General features: G+C 44.5%; 2 protein-coding genes across 3 annotated transcripts in view; one reads left to right on the forward strand and one right to left on the reverse strand.

The window, feature by feature from the left end:
- The window catches only part of retn (retained), a 73,312-nt gene that overhangs the window by 6,762 nt on the left and 41,006 nt on the right, over positions 1-25,544 (forward strand). Inside the window, exons 2-3 of one of the 2 annotated variants that reach the window (XM_026812656.1) lie at positions 21,080-21,280; positions 21,489-21,881. In XM_026812656.1, the coding sequence (XP_026668457.1) occupies positions 21,080-21,280; positions 21,489-21,881 (594 nt within the window). The remainder of the gene's footprint in view (positions 1-21,079; positions 21,281-21,488; positions 21,882-25,544) is intronic. The other variant, XM_018022735.2, reaches the window with a different exon arrangement.
- Ada (adenosine deaminase-like protein) overlaps positions 21,872-25,544 on the reverse strand; it is a 48,475-nt gene continuing 44,802 nt past the window's right edge. The window contains exon 8 of the mRNA XM_026812658.1: positions 21,872-21,895. Within this exon, the coding sequence (XP_026668459.1) occupies positions 21,890-21,895 (6 nt within the window). The 3' untranslated portion in view covers positions 21,872-21,889. The remainder of the gene's footprint in view (positions 21,896-25,544) is intronic.

Genomic DNA, 25,544 nt, shown 5'->3' on the forward strand with positions numbered 1-25,544 from the left:
TTATTAGCAATGTTCTTCCGACGTCTGATTTCTTTTAAAAAAATGCGTTTCTAAAGTGCATAAACTTTTGGGATTGACTGTATAGCCAAAATACATCCTTAAGCATTTACCGTTTAATCAAAATTTCCATGTGGTAGATTTTTCGCTTCGTCTCGGTTCCACGTTTTTCAAGTGAAAGTGACATCGGATTTGACGTGCTACCGCCAATTTCAATTTTTCCAATTATCTATTTGCAACTGTGGCCATTTCTTTAATGACGGTTTAGTGCCTCTATTTAGTCAAAATTTGCATGCGATAAACGTTCGATATCGCGCTTTTGCGTTCGAGTGAGCACTGGCATTGAATTTGACACATTACCGTGGGAAAACAGGCGGGCTGTCTGAATAATAGATACGCGTTAATGTCTTTAGGTTGTTTCTGATACCATATGATTGTAGGGTTACTGAAACTTTTTTTCGAAACGCAATAGCTGTTTTTAACGATCGTCATTGACCGTTGGATCGAATACATTATAATGCCCAATCTACGTCCATTATTAAAATAATGCATTCTGTTATTATAAGTAATAACTGATAAAATAATTGCGGTACTTTGCCGTACACGTGCCCGTAATCGTCAACAAATTTAAAGTAGTTTCATCAAGGTTAATGTCACATAATGTGCACCTCGATTGTAAGATTCCCTGAACAAGCATCGAGCTCGATTGAATTTATCTGGTAACCTCGCTCCATCGATTAGTCGACTAATCAATCGATAAAGGTAGGAGGTGCATATGTAATTGTGGAGTCTTTCCCTTAATTATACGTATTATAAACCTTGAACGCATTCTCTGCTTATCGTGAATTGCTTATCGAGGAGGTGGAATAAAATTCTGATATTTTGACAAGTCGATGAACCTCCTCTCATAAATTACCTCTCTTTGCTAAATTATTGTTCTTTAACATTGAATATTCTATGAATCCTTCTGCGAATTATGTAATTTTCATTAGAGGTTAGTCGAATAATCCAGAAACTGGCTTTTAATAATTCGATTTACATTGAGAATTGCGTTCCGATCGTTCTTTCAATCCCTTGTAGAAAAAATCACCCAGAACAATGCGAGATCGGATTTTGAAAAAGGGAAACCGTCGGGTTTTGTTTGGTGTGTGCGAGTCAAGTGGGACTTTCTAAGATTAGCACCCAATTGGCTATCACACCCTGTCCTGTGACTCGGGAAGGTACGAGGTGACCATTAGGCAAGACTTATAAGGTGGCTACTGCCACCAAGGTGGTCGTAGGGTCCTCTTGTGTTAGCTGGAAAAGAGACCCCATGCAGGTAATGGGCCTGGCACGAGCCTACCGATTCCCTTCCACCCCGGGTTAAGCCGATTTCACGCTCACGAGTTTTCACAAAGCCTATTCTACGTTTCCTACGCTACGACGACGTTCCCTCACCATAGCGCCTCGCTATTTGTTGGCGAAATTCCGAATTCTTTTCGGACAGTTTTCGTGAACCAATCGATCGGACCCATATTATTTTATCAGCGATGCGTGGCGCGAGTCGGAAAAGGGAGATCGTCCGTATCTTCGGATCCCTCCGTCTCTCTTCGGAATATTTAATTTGAGCCACGTTGTGTATCGCGCGGTCCTAAGTAAACTGTAACCTCGATGGACTCTCGCGGAGAGATGCATGCTCGGAAGGCGCGGTGGAAAAAGGCGAAACGGGTTTCTCCGTCGAACTCGTGCAAACATCGACAACTCCGAGACGCGCCACGGAACCTTTTTGTTGACTCTTCAACTTTACTCGCGCCTTTTCTCTCCTCCGGATCGGGCCCGGTCGTCGACTTCTCCTTACCTCAGCCTTCGTGGAACCAAAAGACCAGTTTAATTTCATTTTGTACGCTGTTTGATTAACCAACTCCTCGATACGGCTAACGAAAAATCCTATACCACTTCTCCGTTCATCGAGCCTCGTCGGAAGTATCCAAGTTTCGATATAACCGCAGGAAAGTTTAATTAATCTCCGTACAATTAGAAATGCATTTCATATAAAAAATTTCTTCGATCATTTCGTCGTTGCAACGAGCAGTGCAATTTTTTTATATTCCATATACTGAATAATTACTGCAGATTTTATCGTCTGTAATTATGCAAATTGAATTAAAATATGAAAGCGCGGAGTAATAATCGGTTATCCTGTAAACGGTTGCCGTCAATACCCAGTAATGGTGGTTTGCGCAAGATGCACTTTGTGCCTTAATGCAGGCACACGTGTGTGCACACGTAGAATGGTACCTGTGCAGAAACGCGAGAGATGGCTGAGTGAGTCTCGAGTGCCCGTAACTCGCCCATTCACGTATCATTATCCGCGCCGGTGCCCGAATAACGTTGTTGCAATCGGCGCAATTACATTTTTACGATCCCCGCCAAGGCTTCTATTCCCTGACTATTAATGTCCAACGATCGAAGATCAATTTTCTAACCTGGACAAGAGCCTGCGTTTCGTAGAATCCATCGCTTTTTCCCCCCTTCGCGCCAGTATACTGTTCCTCGCGGAAAAAAGGAGTGGTTTTACTAACGGTGAACGTTCTGACGTTTCGCGTTTTCGTTCAGTAGAACAATTGTAATGCTCGATGTAATGGTTCGTGCATAAATTCTTTATTTTCGAAAATGTACATTAGTCTAATGATCTTTCGAGGATTAATTAAATTCTGAGTAAGCTTTAGTTTCTCGTTGTAAGCTCACTGCTTTGGATCGTAAAAAATGCGAGGAGAGGAGGATTAAGGACCGAGGAAAAATAGCTTTTAACTTTATCGGGGACCATCGGTTTTCCTCGAAGCGATCGTGGATCCTCTCGCCCTGTTCAAACAATAGAAATAATTTTGTAGAAAGTGGCTGTCACCAATGTCAGACCTGACGACTTTATAACTCCTTCAAGGACGCTACGTTTGCCTTTTTTCCTTTTAAGGTAACAACATTTTCATTCTCCAGACAAAGCAGGGACCGTCATAAAATTGGCCATTTCTTCAGATCTCAGGGATACCGCGACCGTGCGCTTTCTTCTCATTGAACTTGGTACCGGTGGTCCCCCGGATCCTAATGCTTCTCGTACATATTTCATCGGTTGGCAAACACCATGGAAACTTATTGCTTCTCGGTATAAATATTCCTTGTTCCCATTCAACTTCACATCAATCAATTTTGGCAAAACAAGTCTGAGTGCTTTTAAGACACTTTCAACTATTCATTCTATACCGGGGATTGTAACAAGATTACATCGGAAACATCGTCCCGAGTTAGTTAAAACAATAATACAGTGATAATCATTGTATTCAATCTTACAGAAACATCCTTACTGGGGATTCCTTAAATCTGATAAGTTTTATATACAAATTTCCCAATGTGTCCCATAATTGTATGTACATGGAATATCGTGCATCGACAGTATTCATCATCCAGCACTTTTCTCATGTAATTATACTCCGAAGCTGCAACATCCGTGTTATTATAGACATTTATTACCGTTAATTGATTTTCTATGATAGACGGTTGTCTGAAACATTGTCGGTTTTGCGAACTTACGCATTCCGTCCTACTTTCGTTTTATAATAAATCCGCGGATCGGTAATACGCTTTTGCTTTGATGTCTCCAGTAATGGGATAGTCTGTTCCGTTGCTGGAGGATTAGGCACGAGCCGCGCTATCTATCTCGTTGTTTTCCTTCGAACGAGGCCACGCAACTAGGTACGACTCTTTGGTTTCGCGCGTTAATTACGCCGTTTCCATTCCTGATACTTCGTTGCCTCATCCGATCTCCCTCGAAAAGCACGTTTTACGATTGCGCGATTCTTCGGGAATTTCCTTTCGACGATAATTTACGATTTGATTGCCAGCCGGAGTAAAAAGTTGGCCTAAAAACCGAGGGGTATTACCCTTGGCTTGAAGGTTCTTGCGCAAATGTAATAACAGAATAGTACAAAGATTCACCGTAGGAAGGTACGGCCACGTGGAATAAATTGCACATTACCATTGTCGAAAAACTTTTTTGCCAGGTTTGACGAGGGAAACATCGAACGGCTATAACTTAGGACTTACCGTTAGAATTTGGACCTGGGGTTGGGAATATTCCTTCCAGGGATAAGGAAGAGTTGGCCAGAGCTGTAGTTTTCCGTGACGGGGCTGCAGGATCGGAGGCCTAGATGGACGACGTCGATATCGATAGTCATTGTATATCGAGAGCCTCTTTCGTATCTCTTCGGGATTACGGATCAAACCCTCTCGGTGGGGGGCCCCGAGACCTTTCCAGCCCCGTTATTTGCCTTGTACCACCTTTCCCTCGGCTTGTAATCCTCGTTGTACACTGGAATTTTCCATTAAACTGCAATTTCGAAGCATCGAATAATCTCTGTTCTCGACGAACCTTATTTCTTAAGCGTGAAGGCAGTTTCATGTTTAAAGAATGAAACACGAGTCTTGATCGACATAAGAAATGGTAGAATAATACCCTTGATAGTATGCTAATCGAATTCTAGAACGTGATGGATTAGAATTAGCATGTAATATTTAAATAAGATATTCTGGGAAAGATGAGAATCACTGGCCTGTGAGTTGTATCTAGCAAAAGGGACATCGGAGGGTTGGCCGCACGTGCCGACCGCATGTTTCCATGAGCCACTCTCGAGAAGTTTCAGAAGCGACCTTTCAATTTCCGTTCTATCCTAGAGTGTCCAACCGGTACCAGGGACTCCTGATGTAGGTCGTGAATTTATGCGGCTGCTGCCCTTGCGTTACGCGATTCGCTGACTGCAGCTATTCTTTGTTTAGGCATCGATAATTCACGAGTAAAAGTCTCGGTGAAAATAGATTTTTCTCTCGTTTTCCTGTGACAATGCGTTAATTCTCGGGTCTTATTTATAGAAGATCCTTCAAAGCCGCCCCGGTGATAACGCCGCGTGATTTAACTTGGTAATTTTTCACGCGCGAAAATCACGTAGTCGACTATATGTATATATGTTTTTTTTTCTCTCTTTCGCCTCTCTTTCGAACAATTCCTCGGACAATCGCGCGAACGGTACACGAGAGCTTATTGTATCTACGGTTAAAGAGGAAACGTTTGTCCGTCTCGCGGCACCGATTGCATTCTCCCGAAGGCATCATTGTCGCCCGCGGAATACAATTAGCAGTAAATTAGCATACGCCATCGGGGCCGATAATAAAATCCTGCATATTATCACGATTGCATCCGATCTGCACAATGCGCGTTGTCGACCACAAATTATTAATTTAATGGCCGGGAGACCCGGCGCTACTCCGCGCCCAGGAGGGGAATTATGACTCGGGAAGCTCTCCTCCAATACCAATAAAAATCTTCCTAACCGTGACAACTTCAACTCTGTAATTGCGTTGCAATCTTCTCGACGTTCGTTTCAAATCCTTCTCACAGTCCAGCCCTCCTCGCTTTGCCTGAGATCTGACAGATGTTCCAGGTATTAATTCATGTGGTAATTCTTTTAATCTTTGCTGCGATATTTCCTATAATAATCGATACGGTGTTCCATACACTGCTCGATTCCATAATTGTTTCAATGATTGATCAGAAACGTCTCGCAATTGTTTTGAATATATTCTTATGGTACCTCGTTTTATAATATTATATTATATTTGCAATACATTTTGGAGCACGTCCTGAGAGATCTGAAAAAGGATGAGGGCATTCCGTAAGGAACGAGAGGAGATATTCGGGGCCCGTGGCCTCGCCATCAAAGTTGGAACGGGGGTTCGGGTCTTGACGTCTGGCGCGAGTTGCGCTCGCTCGTAAATGCGTCTCGTAACTCGAGGCGTTATAGACATCGTCGGGGGTATATAAACGTCTCATCCTATGTACTTACTGGGTGTCTCTCCCCCTCTTCGGTGCAGGCATGTACCTTCGGGTTATATAGCGCCGATATACGGCGAGCACGTCCTCCGTAGTATACATGCATAGCGAATACTATCCGCAGAATGCATACTATAACGGAGCTCGTAACTCGGGAAACGCTTCTTTGTAGCCGCGTGCCACTCACGTATATCCACATTATCGGGACACGTCCACCGTTTCCGTTTCTTACCTTCGCGGAAAGCAGCCAGTGTACGGACCATTGTTGAAAACGTTACGAATCACGTCCGAGCGTAATTGGACGGGTTTTAGAATATCTGGAGTATAGGAATATTGGATTGGAAAAACGAACACGAGGGAACTGAGCGACGCGGAGAAGTCGAAGGGTTCGTGATCGAGAGAGAAAAAGAAATGCGAGGAACGGTAGAAAGGAACGAGAGGAACAGATGACTGCGAACATACATATATCTCGTTGCCCGGGGATACGGCAGCTGAATGATCTCTCTGCAGACAACATTAAGTATTTGAAAACGATTCGGACTGCGTCCGCAATCTATTTCCACCCTTTTTCGTTTGTTTTCGGAAGCGTGAGAAATCCCAGGGACGGTTTATTAAAAACGATTCCGACCGGTGGAATCGCGATATCCGCGTAAATCACGTAACTGCTTCTCGGAAGCGGAGGTGCGAGTCTTGCAACCGTCTCTCGCGATATATCTCAGCCCCGGGCGTTCATCTCGCTCCGTGATCTCGCCTGTACCGCGATATGAGAATTCCGTGACTCGCGAGACCGTGCCTGTGTTTCACCCAACAGGCCAAGATGGAACTCGCCATGCCGGAATGAAATCGTGTTTCGAATATATCGCTCGGGGACCGTCGAATCACGCCGCGGCTCGACCACGATTGGAGGAATACCTGCGAAACCACCTCTCCGATTCCGTCTCCTGTCGCTTCCCAGAAGCAGGAAGCCAACGGGAACAGGACTTTACTCCGCGAAAGATCGTGATCTTTATAATTAGAGATCGTAAACTCAGGGTAGCTCGATGAGAAACTTTGTTCAACCGTCGATCACAGTAATTATCGACGCGATGCTCAAAGTGCATTTAGACATCTTTCAGAAGTTTAGTTACACACCGAACCGATAACGATTATCGATTGATCGAAACGTTCATTGATATATGTTTCATGGAACGAACGTTAATTCGTTCGATGATCCGTGGTAATAATAATTTTCATATCGACGCATCGTCCACCTCGTGGTCTAACGAAACGGGTTTTGGTCTGCACCGCGGGACACCTGCGAGAGTATGCAACCGCAAGCGTTTAATGCACGCGAGACCAGACGAATTTTATAGGCTGCGTTCAGGCAGTTTCGGCTTAATAGCCGAATTCCGCGTGCACCGGAAATTATAACCCACGATGCATCGCATTGTTCCTCCGTGCTTTTCGTTCGTTGCGAATCCACTCTCGACGTACTGCAGGATTTTATGGTATCAATTAAATAAATGATTGTTCTCATGATTTGAACGCTGCAGATTTTGACATTGGATACGTTTTACGGAGTATTCGGTCTTTATATATTTTACGTTAATGCAAATCTGCATTTCAGGAATAGTTGAGATATTCCGTAATAGAACAGCTAGCAGCTAGCATCATTTAAGTACAATTTTAGCTGAGAGAATCTGTGGAACGTGAATCTTTTTGCACCGTTCAAAGGTACAATTTGCTGGAACGTAGTCCGACGATTAATAAAATTACGCGTTTCTATATGTCTGATTTTTTGCAATCTAATCTACATAGAGCATAAAACAAAGGGTTCCTCGTCGGTGCATTGTTTCCTCCGAGGCTGTAGCTGCCGGCTAAATAGCACCTGCCACCGGGGTTATGCGCCGTTCGTTACGAATCGGTGAATTTACGATTTTCACGGGTAGCCGGCTTATTGTTAGATAGGAAAATTTGCGGGTATCGCGGTCTCGCCGTTGCGAGCATCGCGTTGCAATCGTTACGGGCTGAGCTCGTATAAAGCTGCATATCAGCTTAAGGGGTAAGGCTAACTCGATTAGTCGCATTATTGGTATCGGATAATATGCAGCGCAGGGGTTCCTACGGTGGCCGGGGCATATTAGTAACAGAATCCGTACAACGCTCTGCCGCGTTTGATATTACCTACCTTTACCGCGAGACCAGACGGTGTTGCGTTTTCTTATATTCGTCCACGGCTCTTGAGACACTTCACGTACTCCTTATTCTCGTATATTCAAAATTAATCGTCATCAGAAACTATCTCAATGAAAACATCGTAATAAATCATTGAATGGATCGTACAGATCTATTTATTTAAATCAGTCGTACAGAATTCTTTGTTGTCATTATACAATGTTAGGAAACTTGTTAAATTACGATGGACGCTCGTACTCTATTTGATCTCGCACGGGTTGAACGCGTTACGAGATTATCTATCGAGAGGCTGGGACAGCGCGACACTCTTGTTCGGTTCGAAAATAGAATCTTTCCTCGAGATCATCGAACAAGACGAAACACCACGTGCGCGACTGCACCCACGGCGACAGGATCGACTTCGGAATGGTTTATTTCCGGCGGATGTCGAGGGACGTGGCCGTACGCCTTCTTCTCAAGTTCGATGATGACTCCTTCTCATCCCGACTTTCGGGGGGTGAACCCTAAAGCATTCCTTCCGAGCTTCAGCTTGCGATCAATGACGAAAGCTCTAATCGATCCAGCATTCTTTACAAGATTCTATAATTAGATTCAGCGATCTATATTCCGTGTCACTGCAATTGAATTTATTTACAATCGTATTTGGGGGCGCATACGAACGATAGAGACACGCGACGCGAGCAAGTCTCGTGCACGTAAAGTGCGTGTATAGTATAGGCGAGGTCGCGTGCTGACACCGACAACCACCCCGACGCCAATGCACAAACCTTAAGTCTGTGGCGAGAAGCCCCAGTATGCATTTACAGTATCCCGTTTCTTTCTCGTTTATCGTCTTCGCGCCCAGCACGCGAATTTGTTGGCTGCGACGCGTCATCGACTCTTCCTCTTTCATAGACATCTCCATCGAAATTATTTACATTAGCAATTTCAATTGAATTCGTTTAATCGATGAACGTCTTTCAATTATTTATAATAAATGAAACGAAACGGAGGCAAGGTTTTTCTAATAGTATTTCTAAGAGTCGCTTGTTGAGTGTACTTTGAATATTTCCGCGATTCATCACGGGAGTTTCGCAATCATAAAATTGAGTTACGTCGGATCAAGGAGAGGGTCCGAGGGTTTACGAACGATGGCTAATCGCGCGTTTAATCGAAAGAGCGTGGAAACGGAACGGCTCGCTTGAGCCCCGAGCCTTTGTTTAATCACGAATCTGTCTCGCTGGCTCGACGACCAATTTTCAAAGAGAACCGCACGCACCTGCGTGCGCACACGGGGCACGAGTCGCGCGGAAACGACGAGAGTCTCGAATCGAACTCGCACGTAATACGACTTGATAACGTAAGGTCGTGGCTAATTTCGGTAATTGAAACGTGCCTGATCTTCATTAGTACGCGACTAGTCGAGATTTTTCTGGTTTCATTCGGTTCTCTCTCGATCCTCGCCTTTACTCCACGTATTCAGCGATACGTAATTAACACCGACACGCGAATAGGGAACGTTTAATTTCCACGTAATGCGTGACCGCGAGATGATACGATCGATTCGAATGTAAGAGAAGTGATTCGTTCGGTGTTAAAGAAATGTTGATCCACGCGATTTCGTACAGAACACATTTGTCGTTGGAATAGAAATAACCGGGGAACTCTCGTAGCTATATCCACGTGAACACGGATCGCACGGTGCCTGTTTGACGTGGCAACGTCAACAACAGCCTGGAAGCTTTTACAGGCCAATATGTCACCTCTCTCGCGCTTTCTCACATATCTTCTCCACGAAACAAAACTTTTACTCCCGTACGATATTACATGCTAGAGTCGTATAAAAACTCCGTTCCATCATTATTTATTTCGTTTATAATATCTGGTACCTCCAAGCATATCGAACGACCACCTTCGTAACTAATGTAACCCATTTGACGCGTGAACTCGCGATTTATGCACGGAGTCTCGTTTCATTCTATATTTCCCGAGTAGGAATGCGGAGAAAATACGAATTTATCCCTCGAGGTTTAAAAAATGATCGTTGCAATTATAATAATAATAATAATAATACTTTTTTCACGGGCAGAAGCCCATTGTAACATACAATAAAAGTAAAATGTACTGTAAGAATAAAGAAAAAGGAACGAGGGAAACAAGAAAAAAAAGAAAGATATATAAAATTCACAATAAGCATAACAATTTTTATTTAATATATTTTTACATTACAACAACAATTACATAACAACATTATTTAAAAATTATATTCCTTATGGCAAGAAAAAAATTGATATTGCAAATGGGATCGTATAAATGATAATAATTTGTGAAACGGTGTATGTGTTTGATATTCAAATTGGAGGCAGTAAGTTGTATGGGAAATGTGAAGGTATGTATAAAGTTATTCCACGAATCTGATCGGGACATTGCGTGACTGCAGATGTTCCTGAAAAAGGTTCGCTATAATAACACGTACACGAGGATCATCTTTGATCTCGTGTTTAGGTTATAGCGTCCTCGATAATTGGATTAATTAGCGCTTTTTGCCCGCCGATACCTGTAATCTATCGAGAGGATTCCTCGCGGTAATAATCGAACTTCTCGCCGCGAAACAACTTTCCCTCAGTGATTCCCTTCGTGTATGAAGCTGCACTTTGCCCTTCACCTTGTGAAAATTCATAGACTCAAGCGTTATTCAGTGTTCACATTGAGTACAGACATTTCTCTGTGTGAGTAATGATTCCAGCGTTCTCGATATAGCTTCTGCTATCACTAGAGGCGAATTTCCTTTGTCCCGTTGGCCTAGAATCTGTTCGGCTCGATACTGTACGCGAGCGACGATTGTATTATCCCGGTAGTTAATGCTGTTTCGCGAGTCGAGTTTGACGAGTTTACGAGGCGATTCTACGAGGGTACAAAACGGATGGACCGATGGACGGTGCCCTCCTCGCCACGGCCGACATCCTTGATTTATGCCCGACGTTACCGAGGCCAACGGATTTACATCCCGATATTTATTATTCGCAATATTATCGCGCGCGCCTTTATTGCGTTAGTCGAAAACTCTTCGGATGCCAGCTTGCGATTCTCGGCTTATTTTTCTCCGTGCGCCCACTGCGCTTCGTTCAATGCTCCTAATTTATAAATGACAATTGTAATAGTGTTTTAAATCCGATCTTATACATTTACCAATCCATCATCAAAGGGTGGCACTGATTTGGTCGCGTTTACGCTTCTCGAGGAATCAAAGGGTTTGTTCTCTATGGCCTGCCTCGAGGCGTTCGAAGCTTCTTCAGCTTCCGCGAAGCCGGGCACCCATTCGTTTCGTCAATTCTCGTGTATCATTAAATTAACGTTAAAATAAACGGTTACGCGCGGCGTAATTTCGGCACGGGGTTCCCGCGCGCACACACGGGGGAGTAGAGGAGACCGATTATTCATTCAAGGAGCCAAAAGAGCCACTGTCGGCTCCCGTTCTCTCGGTCGGACACGCGATCGACTGTGTCGTCATCGTCGCGCCACGATTTACTTTTTATTTCCCTGACCAGCGACCTTCGATCACGCCAGCCACTTCGCACCCTGTCCTTCCACCAGTACCGATCGTCCCTCTTTTGTCCGACCTCTTCCTAAGCGATTCGCCAAACGATTAACGATCCGTGAATTCGAGCGAACGCTTGCCGGAAGCAGTAAACCGCGTTCAATTTTATTTATCAGAGGCGCAGTGTTTCGCCGGCTTCCGCGATCGAGCATCTTCCATTGACCATAAATTCTCGACTCGGCCCTTTCTTTTTCCCGATCTTACAACCATCTGCCATTGAATCGATATTAAAGACACGGAAACCGCTGAACTCTTGCGGAAACATATTCAGAGTCGACCGCACTGGATGTTCTTTATATGAATTCCCAGCGTCCTATCGCGATTTCTTACACGTTGCATTTACATATTGAAACACGTAATAGACTGATTTAATGTATTTATTCATTGAACGTAGAAATTCGATATATGAAAGATACAAAAATTTGATGATACAAAAAGTACATTTGTCGTGTAAAAATGTGATACAAAATTTTGTATAAAACTGTGCGATCTGATGAGTGAACGAAGAGAGATTTTTACATTCCCTCGGTAGTAGATAAGTAAATCCGGGGCACGTGCTTCTGTTCCACAGCCGCCACGTTCCAAGGTCAAGGCTGTTTTCCCTCGAAGAGCATCTGGCCTGGCCTTCTCGTGCCACGAAAAACCCGTCTCAAACTGCATTGCCTGGTCAAAGATGCCGGCGGTCAGATTTCACAGTCGAAGTTTCCGTTTAAAGTTCAAAGAAAAATTGCATCGAGCATTTCTCTTTTTCTCTTCTTCGTTTTATATAATTGTGGAATCGCCGGGGTGGTAATCTGGCGAGTGGTTTTCCGGTGAGTCGAGCCAGTAGTGCTTGTCCCGGCGATGTTCCCCTTATCGCTAGAATGTGTCTCAGATAACCGAGGGAAAAATTACACCGCGGGAACACTTAAGAAACCGGACAGCCGGTCTTACGTATCTCCCTTTTCCCTCGACTCTCGGTTTCCAGTCGAAAGTGAAATCGAGGAAAATTCGATTTCTATTCGACGTGCATCCGAGCCTCTGTCCCAATTACAACGTAAGCGAGCAAACCGCATTTACATTATTTTCTGCGTCTGAATAAATAGAAATCTGTACTGTACGTAACAGCATAAAAAATTATTATAATTTTATGTCTGTACACGAATCGATATTTGCTATTACATTTTAATTTGAGTAAATTACGAATAGATAAACGGAGTTAGAAATTGTAGTTTGGATCCGTTTCGAAGGAAGAGCCTCGTGGGTGGTGATCGTTAAAAATTCCTCCAATATCCGATGTCGCTGGCATTATTTCAGGACGCGCGTCGTCTTGGGGTCGCCGAGGCAATCGATCTTACTTTCCGCTCGACAGCGTTTTTATTTTATTTTCGTGCCGATGATAAATGCACGGATTTCGCTCGGACCACGGCTCTCGTATCGTTGCTAAATACCTCTTTAATTCACGCAAAGAGATTTTAGAGATGTTTCAGGGAAACGTGGAAAACAATGAGGAAAATCTTGTGTCGAGTTCTAAGAACGGTTTTCCATAAATTCGTCTTAGGGCGGCGTGGCCACAAGCATCTCGGTTATTCTAGGTTATGGTCTAACACTAACATAAGACAAACGCTTTCGCGGAAGGAAAATTGGGGATTAGGACAGGAGCGAAGAGCGAGGCAGGGAGATGAGCGGGAGAGACGATCATGTGGTCGGCAGATGGTGGCCTCCTGGTTCGTTGACAATAGATTTTTCGGGATTTCCCGTTTATTCGAGCCGAGGGACAGTCTCTCAGTCTCTGCCCCGATGCGTTAACGATTTCTTCTTAATTACGCTTCGCTTCTTTCGACCGCAAATATATCTAAAATGACACGAGATTCACGATTCAATATAATTTTCAGTAATGTTACAATATAAAATTCGATATAATTTTATCTGATAATCTCTGATAGTTTCGCGAGATCAGTTCAACATTAATAAAATTCACGATGTATTGTTTGTACTGTAAACATCTCGGAAATAGTTCGGGGACGGTCCAGATAAGACAGGGTACCGTTTGCTCTAATGGACATTCCGTGCGCGCCCTTAAGATCTTATATTTTCCATTTCTGCTGTCACTTCCGGCCCATCCTGTCCAAACGAAACAGCTCCGCAATCGCGATTTCGATAGAAAACATCGCTGTTATAAGGACAAAGTGGATAGGACGGCGTGAGTCAACGGCTGGGCATACTTTCGACCATAATTAGTTCTTCAGGTAGCGAGGGTCCCAAGATTCTTGAAAAATCTCAAGGCCTCTGCGGACAGGCACGAACCCGGCCCTAGGTATTTGCGCATAGTTTCTCATTTTAAGCTCTGACCCTCGTTGTGGCATTTCATTCATTAATCCTGATTGACATTTTCGTTGAACAATATTTCATCCATTGTACGTCGTTCAGAGTTTTTCTATTGAACGAGTAACGTCTAATTATAATTGAACGTGTACACGATCGAATTCCTGGGTTTAAATTGGACCGGGAACGCGAAGGTGGTCGGCTCGCGATCTCGCGTCGCGGGTCGTCTAGCCGGATGAGTTAATGGACCGTAAAATCGCATCGCGGTCTGTCGCTCTGGCTCGCGTTAAGCGCCACCCTTTAGGCATGCACGTGCTCGACGCTGTAGGGGTCTCGAATCATTGCCAATAACTTCTGTCACGCGGACATATCCCCGAACGCGTTATAAATAAATCTCGTGCAATAACCAATAAATTAATCGTGAATTCGAATCCGTCATTGTCGCCCGGCGACGAAAACAAAATTACTTCGGACGGGGTATTTATCGATTCTGTAAAGCCGTGCCGGACAGAGGTGTAGGAGTCGATCCTCTCGGCATAGAGAAATCGGATCGAGAGATGGCGATACAGAAATACCGGATAGTCGTCTAAAAGTGTGTGACGGACGGACAGCTGGCCGTCATTAAAACCCCATTAGCAAGGAGGCTCCCCTCTGGACCGCGTAACACAGCCCCCACAGTTCTAACAATATCCTACGCACCACCTACGCTATTAATATTGCTCGTACCCTCCCCCTTGGCCGCCTACTCGACACCCCAAACCTCTATCAAATTCACCGATTCATCTCGCAGATTTAAATCACTGGACGATCTGTTGCTTCGTCCTTCGTCCTCTCCCGACGTCCTCTCGTCTTCGCCGATTCTACGACGATATAAAAATCTCAGTTGAACATCTGTTTTTACTTCTGCGAGTGTCAACTACCCTGAATCCCTGAACGGTTCGACTCGTGATTGGTTCCCGGCGTAAATCACCGCGATTTGCATACGGCCGTGGATACGAAAATAAATCTTACGCGCGTACCGTGGGTCAGTTCGAGATCCCGCGCGAAATAAAGACGTGACGACCCTGATCGATCAATCTACTTCTTTCGCCGCCATCGGTGACAAACTCGGCGAGGGAATAAATAGATCTACTCGACTTTTGACTCGGTGTCCAGAGTCCGAGTCTGCGAGCTTGCCGGAAGGGAATCTAGGTCAAGTTCGAAATAACTATACTAGGTCCCGCGGTTCTCGTGTTTACTCTCACCAAGTACCAATTTCAAGAATGGTAGAATAAGTTAGGCAAACAAATTGATTAATTGTTTCATTTTTTATGTACATATATAAAACAGTAGTAGTAGTGATTTTCGATGGATCATAAAAGATTGGAATCTCATTTCTTATGTCTATTTCGTTGCACGCAATCGACCCTTCTCGCAATTTAAGTGCGAAAGGAACAATGATACAAGAGTCAAAGTCGGTGTTCCTCGGTCGCGACCAAAATAAACGTTTCGGCGTCTCTGTTTCGTGAAGAGAGAGCGACTCGGTGGTCGTGCGTGGCAGAGGGCACGAAACAAGAGGAAGGAGATCGCGTTCGGTCTTTGTAGCGGCAGATCAAACTCGGCGGGTCATTAATTAAATCCGGCGGAGCCAGCCATCGTCCGTCCGTCTTTCCGCCGCGTCTCCGATTTACTTTACATGAAACGCGGCACGCGGTTATAAATATATGGGACCCTTTTCCCCGAACTTGATCTTGCGGACCGCCCTCGGAGCTTGTAACCGACGTGCCGATCACGGCTTTTCACAAACCTCATGCCCGATCGTCTCCTCAGATCTTTCTACCGTCGCCAGACATCTTTTCTTATTTTCAATTCTACGGTTTTCGAGCATTGAAGATCGTCTTGCTCGGACCAGGCGTAACGTTTCTTTCGGGAGCACCCCCTGCCAAGGGTGAGCGTTGCGTAAGAGCGGGTTGATAAAAATAATTCGTGGTTAGAGGTTCGAGAAGTCGAATCTGGCAAACACGTGGAGAGTCGTCACCCACTGAAGTCGGGTTTACGATTGATTCTAGGCGAAACTTACGAGCTGCACTCGTACATCCCCATTCACGATTTTAGAACATATTGCGAAACGAATCGAACGAAGAGGCATCGTAAGAACGTACGTAACGAATAGGTGTATCGACGAGAGCCTCGTATCAAATATGATCGTCGTAATAATTCTGGAGACTGAAACGGTGACTGCGAGGTAGAGAGATGTCCCTAAGGAAGCTCGAGCTAAATAGACAGGTTTGATGGATGCGCCTTCCCGGCGATATTGATAAATAAAGGCGATTACAGCGATGACGATTTCGATGGTCAATGAATTTATATACCTGACAAAAGCCCAGGCCGAGCCGATAAATCAGCCACCCCAGTCGTTCCCTTACCTGTGCCCCAACGACACGATGGTGACCGCGCCAGGAGTAATCTCTCAATCTAAATCGATCTCGCTGCCAAAACGACTTCGATTCGTAGCTGTTTATCATCGGCCGCCGTACGAATATTATTTCACGAACGCGCACGGGTTACGAACCCGCGTTGCGTGCATGCGGTCCACGGAACCGAGAGAGATATCCGGTGATGAAGCCGTGATCTCTACGTGGGAGCACCGCAGGGGGTCCCAACGGAACTCGTGTAGATACCTTCGACTTTCGTTTTTATTGCGCCTCGATGAACGCCGGGCCATTCATTAAATCTATGCGCCGAAAACTTTTGCCCTACGACCCCTTATCTCGGTAAAAGACTAGACTCGATTTTTCTATGAGATTTCTTGACGACTCGAATTTGCAGTCTCATTACGATTCCGTCGACACGTGTTCGTCGGTGTTTGACGTATGAGATGTATGATATATATATATGAAATGACGCATTTGAATGTCCTTATTGTCAGTATCGAGCAGCAGAAAATGAACAACAGGGATCGATATCGGCGTAGATATCGGCACGTACCTTTCGTTGCATTTATTATACAAATATTAATGGTGGAAAAATATGTCAGATGAGTCAAGGCCCCGACGATATCGGCTATATTTACAGTTTTTCCTCATTCGTTCGATTAATCATCGAGTTTGCCAAGTCGTTCTTAATTTCCGCTAGGCCTCGCTATCTAACGTGCCGGCGATCATCTATTTTATATACGTGTACCGATAACAATGACGAACTGTTTAAAGAAGATACCATTTTCACGCGAGAGTACCGTTAGCAGTAATTTTTGAAACGACGGACACAATTACTCGAAACCTGTTATTCTTCCCTACCCTTTTTGGCTAGGAAACGAGTTTGATAACGCTCGTGATAACGCGTAACCGTTTCGCGGTGTCGCCAATTTTTACGCGTTTCAATTTGCCAGCGGCGACAAAAACCATTCAATTTCGTTGCTGGTAATAAAAATAAGGAAGAGACGCGGGTACGTAGGTTTTCCAATTTGTGATAAGAAATTATTTTTTATCAAATTCCGTAGTACGCGTTCTTGTTTTTATTTCCTTCCGTTGCGTTCTCGCACTGAAATTGCCTGAGTCGTAAACCCGTACCCGTTCGTTTAGGATTTACAGCTGGAAAGACCGAGAGTGGAAAAAAAAAGAGGAAAACGTGCTTAATCGGTGCAACAGAGTTTCCCCACCGGAAAATAAACTTCGCTGACGTTTTACGACGCGTTACCAAAATCGTCCCGACGAAATCAAAGAATCACTAACGGTGTTTCAACCGTAAAATAAATCCACGTGTTGAGACATTTCCTATAACATTAATGAAATCATGATAAATACTTATTATCAGACTGTAGATTTTATGCAATTCAGAAAACTGCATGTGCTGAAATTATAAGTGACAGTATATAATATCTCAGTTTTAAAGTGATCCTAGAAACGTTCTGCACAAAGAGCCGCAGTCTACTTATCGTGAAACGTGGTTGAATTGAAAAGTAAAGGACGTATCATAATCATCTTCAATCAGTATTCCACGGTGTATTAAGATGGTATGTGTCCTAAAAGTTGTAGCCTGGGGTTAAGTCGAGTTGTTTAATCGTCCGTATAATATGCGATCATGCCATTTGCTCGTTTTTCCTTAACGGCTCCGGCACTTTATCAAGAAAACGCCCGCGAGCCGAGGCTTAGCCCTCGCGTTTAATCTCCTTCATTCTCGTTACTGCTTCCTCTTCATCGTGTATCTGTGTACGCACACATCTCCGTCTTATCACGAAATCCCAGCCTCGGTATTCCGTAGTAAATTATCAAACGTTATCAATAAAATCTAGCAAACGTTTACATATAAAATTGCGCATAAAATATACAATTAATTATACGGGCTTTCTGAGATTCGATTAGAACGTAGAGTGGATTGGAAGATGAGAGGTGGAGAACAATTAGAATTAGAATATGTGGGGACACTTGGTCCTCGGTTAGACGATGATTTACTGTCGGAGCGGACGGTCTTTGTCGTTCGTACACCCGCGAAGCGTGCAAACCGTAAGGTACAAACAATAAAACAATCGTAGAGAAGAGTGAGGCGACGATAAATCACCGGGGACTCGGTTATCTCGTCTCGCGAGGGATAACGCGTCGCGGCCTGGCATCCCGGTAAATTTAGCTATTGTCGTGTGCCTAGGATATATTAAATCTCGTTAAAACGTCTTCATGAAGGGGGAGACTCGTAACCGCGCGTACACGCTATACCATCGTCACGGTCTTTCGATGGTCCCTGCGTATTTTGTCACGCTGACGTACCATTGCCTTTTCATTTTTCAACACTGTCCTCTGTGAGAATCAAAGCCAACAGATTTCACGCGTTATCCGACCGATACAAAGTTCAGAGAAGTTCGAGCTTACGCCGGATGAAGAGAATTAAAATAGAAATTGATTCGATTCGTAATAATGTATTTGTACGGTTGCGTCAGTGTTTCGAACTCGTGACCGAGGTTTGAAAATCTCATTTGCACAATTTTTTTTTACCAGTCTCGCATCAGAAATAGACATCGATAATTGGGCATCCGTTCGCGCTTCTGTTCGAATAAAGAAAGCGATGGATTTCCTCGGTTCGGGTACTAATAGGAGTAACTGTCTCGCGATTATCCGTGGACGATGCCATGGATTACTATGCGGGACGCAGGTATTCTCGGTGACAGAGACGTGGGAGTGATTCCGTCGAGATGAGGACGAACAGGCCGCGCCCATTTGTTTGCCCAGGGTAACAGTTTTACCTGAACCCCGTCTCGGTTCGAGTCTCGCTCTCTATTGATTTATTCGGTTCATCACGAGGTATTATCGCGCGCCGAGAGATCGGGATATTTGTTCCTTCTAAAGAAATCTCTCGGTGAAATCGCGAACCTTTATCCTAGTTTTTCAAACTATACAGTTTCTGTTATGTTTTACGCCTGAAAAATCGAAATAACTGCAAACGAGGCTGGCGTTCCTCGTGCCGGAAATTCGAACACCCACGTACGTACGGCAGGGTACGAGTTAGGAGTTAGAACAATGGCACCTCGGATCCTCCCTACCGTGATTACTATAATGACACCGTGGTACCTCTTCAATGATATGATTTGTGGCCACGTCGCGGAATACCGATGCGAGTGTTAACTGGCGTCATTCGGTTTCACACCTCCCGTCTCGACTTTCTATCAACCGTTTGCAAAATCCTCTACGATACGACGCTTTCACAGTGTTTTCTTATCGAGAAAGGAAGTCGCGTTCATTGCACTTGAAATGATAAAGAATTACACAGAAGTAACTTATTTTACATACAAATGAAAAGTCTACTACTTTCTTCTCGTCGTATATTTTCATGTATGTAAAAGGGTTTTTTAACCCGTGGAATAATTAAATAAATAAATAAGTAAATAAATAAATGATCTAGAGGAATCTAAATGACAGTCCCATTAGTTGGAATCCTACTGTTTGATTAGGATTCCATCGAGGTGGACCATCATTCACGGTGACCACCTCGGAGGATCAATATTATCACACGTGCTCGAAACGCCGACAGAGACCTACTTCCCAATCGGAATATATATATATATGTCGTACTTCGTTTTCGGATCGTATGGCACCTGCATTCGATAGGTATAATATTTATCCAAGTCCGCCCTTTTCAGGTAGACTGCGGCATTTGAATATACCCGATGGATCTATTTGCATGCTCGCCTCGTAGATAAGAGGCGCACCTCCGAACCCGCCCTTCCCGTTTTCATCCCTTAAAACAGTACAGTTCAATAAATGTTTTCATTAAAAGAAATAATTTGCGATCGATGCAATTCTGTAAATAGGTCAAAGATCATATTGACTCCTCGTGCCTCCGAGCTATAGGTAATAATTACAACTCTTGTCATGCATAATTTCTTTAAATAGTCTCTATCTGTTGAGAGTGGCAATGACTAATGACGTGATAAGATCGTGCCGTGAGAAAGCGGTTATCCAATTCTTACCAGCAAATGCAATAACATTTGAAGATTCATGGTAGGATGGTAAAAGTGTCGAGTTAGATTAGGTTCGTCGAAAAGGTGTTAGAAGAATAGAATCGAGCTGCGAATAGAATTGCGTCGAGAGAAGCCGATCGAGGATAAGAATACATCCGTTTTTTCCACGATACTTTTTTACGATGCTCATTTCCGTTCACGGTAATGTCACTTTGTATAGTTTTATCTCGGCGCACCGGTGCAACGGGCACGACCGTAAAACACTTATGACACCCGTAGCATAATAATGCCGTGTCCGATAGCGGCTATCGTGGCCGTATAGAAACGCGACGCATTCGCCATTTTCCTAATTAATGTTTAATGCTCCCGATATCTGCCCTCCTTACTCACGATTATACCTCGGGTTGATATCGCGTATCGACTAAACTCCCAGGCTTCCACCGGGGAATCGGGTTAAAATTTGCGTAGTCGATAACAAACAAAAAATTAAACACCGCATTGCGTTCTTCATCTTAACAGCTTATCGATTTCCCTTTGTCGCATAATTATCAATAAATTACATTTTCCACGTGCGTTCTGATAAGGGAAAAAATTGAACGGCCCGATACTGGATACCCTTTCGATTTTTCTACGACTCGAAGTAAGCGTGTACGTCTAAAGATCAGGCCGTATTAAATAAGTTGTAATTACCATGAGGGATCGTGACAAGGTGGTCTGACCAGAATCGTTAATCTGTTTCCAGTCGCACCAGGAGGAGGACCTGTCGGATCCGGACCTTCAAGACGAGGAGAGCGGCGAAGAGTTACCTCAGCAACCACTTCAGGGTAACACGCACTCCTCCGACAATGCAGCCGCACAGCCCGTTACACCTACTCCATTAACGCACTTGAACAGTCTGATGGGCGCCCATCATCCGCATTTCCTCACTAAGCTAAAAATGGAGGTCAGTGGAAACCCATTCTCCCATTTACCCCTCGTACAGGTTCCGTTCAAATAGAATTGCATTTACGTAAATACTTAGATATAAAAAAATGCTTGATACTATTTATTTATAAATCGATTTAACACATCTCCTCCCGATCGGTCGTCCTTCTGTCCCGCGATTCGTTTGCGTATCAAATAAAAAACGGACATCCCTATTCCTGTTGCAGCCACCCGACGTGGACCTGAACAGTAAAAGCGGGTTGGAAGCATTGCAAGCCGCGATGGGCAGCGGTGGTTTCAATCTGCCTTTCTCGTTTCCACCGCCGGCCGCGTTCCTCACGCCGCAGCATCACTCGCAAAACAGTCACGCTCAGCCGGGGGGTAGTGGCGGCGGCGGTGGCTGTGGTGGCGGCGGTGGCGGTGTGGGAAGCAGCGTTGGAAACCAGGTAACGTCGTCGAACAGCTCGCACTCGAGCGAATCGTCGCAGGGCAGCGCGAGGAACGGCGGCGTCGAGCCTCGGGAGAACAGCAATCACTCGCAGAACAACTCAACGGGGACGAATCACCAGCAGCAGTCGTCCAGCTGGAGCTTCGAAGAGCAGTTCAAACAGGTGCGTCAGGCAAGTACCTATAACTATTACCTTTGTTATATGTATATAGTTGCATGTACACGTTTTCGTCAATACCTTTAGACTGTAGATCTCTCTCAGAAATAGGACGTTCATAGTACCAATTGATAAAATGCATTTCAAACAGCAATTCTTTTTAACATTTATAAAAATACTTTCGTCTCGTTATTCAAGTACTGCAGTATGTAGTTTATTTTAATATTTCATATAGTTTTACGCATTGCATGCAGCATTTATATCTTCTGCAAATTCGATCTTTTAAAAAATACTGATAATCTACAGTCTATTAATACAAATCGTGAATATCTTTCACGTTTTGGAGATCTCATGGTATTGGAAATTGTGTGCAATAATTGCACTTCTATGGCCTGAAGGGTGATTCGTAAGACTAAGCCGAGAATCAGGCTTTTTAAACATAGTTCGTGAAGGGGTTGAGAGGTAATTCCCGGCGTGAATCGTGGTCGCGCGCATTGGAGGCGTCTCGCGCGAGTATCGTGGGCGTGTAAAGCGGTCGCCCTTTGCGGGACAGTGGTTAGCGGCGTAAGGGACGCGTAATTACCGCTGGCGAGAGAGGTGGCGGGAAAGAAACTCGTACGATTGGCGGGGGCTTTAATTAATGCAACGATGGGAGCTAATTATTAGTTTTGCACGCGCGGGAGATAATTACCTCCGTGTCATTGTACGTGATCGAAGGTATGGATAAAGTTAAGAGCGTCTACGGGAGAGATTGAAAAAGTGGAATTAAAATGAGGAATTAAATGAACGTTATTTAATATGGGATTAGAGGGGTGTGAGATACACTTTAATCAGCGTCTGGTTTTTTATCCATGCTCTTTGATTTCGCTAAACCGGCTCGATGCTGGTTTTCACTTTTTGCGAAGAGGGTGTGGTGTCGAATTACCATTTAGATTGTTCCGTTCATACGACAAACCCCGGAGCACGAAAATGCGTCTTACGCTCTTTCTTTTGACCTTCGAAATTGAATCCTTTCTTATTCCCTCTGCCAGTAACTAAGTTCATTCGTCTCTGGCGAATCTCTTGAATTTGCGATACGCGTTCAACTCGTCAGGGGCTGTTCTATCGGGTTCACGGAGTCTGCGCGAGTCGCTGATTAAAGCTTACGGAACGCGAAACGATAGGGAGAGAGGAACGAGAGCCGAGGAATGAAAATGGAAGTCTCCACCTACTCGAAGAGCGGCGCCCGGCGTCTCACGGATCGCATCCATCATTCCGGTGGGGGCGTACGCGCCGGGTCTTTAATCTTTCCTCTTAGCGAAGATGGTGGTTTCCCTTGAGAAGAGACTCCCTTGCTCCCTGCGTTCTGACGCGAACCGAATTTAACCACGCATTTCCCGATCGATCCGAACCAATGGCTCTTTCACTCGTCACGGATATTCGATCAACAATGATTTCCTTCGATTCGGAAATAATATTCTGATTTATTCCAAGAGTATCAAAACATTTTTCCAGTTCAATCTTCACGTCACGATATTTATAGTACTTCAATTAATTGCCTGGCATGAAAATTTCTGAATGGTTTCAACGAGACTCGGTAGGGCTACCGTTTTCAAGCCGAACTATAGACTATCTCTCAGCGCATCTCTACCGTCGTTCACTGACCGAGGCACCGTAGCTCGGCGTAATACCCTCCACCACTATACTTTGCAGCCATTGTGAAATAACTCGTAAACCTGCAAATTGTCGGGTATTTCACCTACCACGTATACACGCGTGCATCGGCCCTCCTCACATCGCCGTGTTCGTACACACCCACAATCGCGCCGCGATCTACGTGTGCGTGGGCCTGTCCGAACAACTTCGGATCTTGTAACTCGGTATCGTCCGGTGGATCCGTTATCACCGTGATTATGCAGATGCGTTATCATTATGCAAACGCGTCGGCGCGTTTATACTTGTCGTCGATCGTCTGAAATTGCGGGTGCAAAACTTTTATGGGGACAGACCCTCGTTCTGGCCGGTGTCGTATCAGTTTGTTTTCAGGCTAGACAAAGAATAATTGCCACTAGGTAACAAAACGTTCTCAAGTGTAAAAGGATTTCCGGTTTCCAGATTATTTAATTGCTGTATTAATAATCGACGATTAATTTGTATATCGAAGTCAGTTTTGGAATTTTTCTTTCTATAGAAGAATTCCCAGGCGAGACACGATGCATTAATTGCTAGACAAGACGACCGGTCAATCAATGTCCCTCTTTTACGGATTCCGGATTTTCGTTTTCCCGTGCAGCCGGCGTTATTATTGATCAATTAGCAGGCCCATGCATGCAGAAGCGCAATTACTGCACGGTGCAACGAGATGATTATTGGACGCACGAAGCACAGAATGGGTTCGCTCCTATTGTGGCACCCTTCGCAACGGTTTGTTAATTCTCCTGCATTCGGGAAGCTAGCAGCCTCTTCAAAAGGAACGAGGAGAAGCTGCCGGGGCGTCGGAACTAACCGCGAAATTGCGAACCGTGTTGCGTCTTCGCAACCGGACTTAATCTACTTACCTCGTCGCGCTACTCGTTAAACGATTTCCTTCTTTTTAGCGAGATGCACTTATATCGACCCGCGGATTCCGTGTTTACCCAATAATTGGATCAGGTTGTAAATATGGCTATTAGCTACCTATGTTCGTACCGATCGGTACAAGTCTCTTGTTTTTAAACTCGAAGACGAATGAATTATACGCTACAGATTTAAACGTTTAGTATCAATTTCGAGATATGCATCTTCGGTGTAATTTCGTGATTTGATATTCCTCAAATGATTACTGAACACACACGTATAATTGTAGAGATGCATCGAAAAGAGAGATGTCAGTCGATATTATCTTGGCATTGGTCGCGTGAGCAGAATACGATGTTCATGTTCATTTCTGTCGTGACCATTCCTCGCGACTCGCGTAGATAGGGATCTCGTAGCCTGAAAGCATATCGATGGAATCGCGATGCTCCTGTTTAGGCAAATTGGTTCGTTACGCCAATTCGAACATCAGATTTCCACTGCATGGGAGAACGCAATTTCGCGTTTCCGTTCCACGGAGGATGTCAGTTAAAGAATTCCTAGCCTAATTTGTATAATAAGCCTCGAAAGCGAAATCGTCATTCCTGTCGGAAAGCAAGTTCAATGCAATGTGTAGGAATAATTAAAACAGGCTTTAGTTGAACTCGAGACGTAGAGTTTCTTGATATAATTCTGGACGGACTATTAGAAAATGATATTTAATTTCTGTACGTCGAATTTTCTCCTAATCGTATAAAATTCACAGCCTGGAAATAAAAGAGCACGTCGGCGCAGGAATTGGGGGATGTCTCCATCGCGGTCGCGACAAACGACCGACACGAATCTCGACGCCTCGAAGAGTTATATTTTGACCCCGGTTAGCATACCAAAGCTGCATTATATTACACGACGTCCGTGCGCTATTATAATGAATATCTCTGGCGAGACCCATAAGCATATATGTTAAGCACGCGCGTTTCCATGGGGTCTCGCGCGGCCTGACAGACAAAACGCATCACGCACACATCGTTCCAGTCCATCGTCTTCCTTCCTCTTCCCCGTCGTCGTCGAGATATCATTTGAATTTCAATGAATCATGTGGGTGCAAGTGTCGCCCGTATTCATTCACGGTCCACGTTCGCGCGT

Source organism: Ceratina calcarata, unplaced genomic scaffold (genome assembly GCF_001652005.2).
Source record: "Ceratina calcarata isolate Rehan_Ccalc_2016 unplaced genomic scaffold, ASM165200v1 scaffold293.2, whole genome shotgun sequence".
Classification (NCBI taxonomy): domain Eukaryota; kingdom Metazoa; phylum Arthropoda; class Insecta; order Hymenoptera; family Apidae; genus Ceratina; species Ceratina calcarata.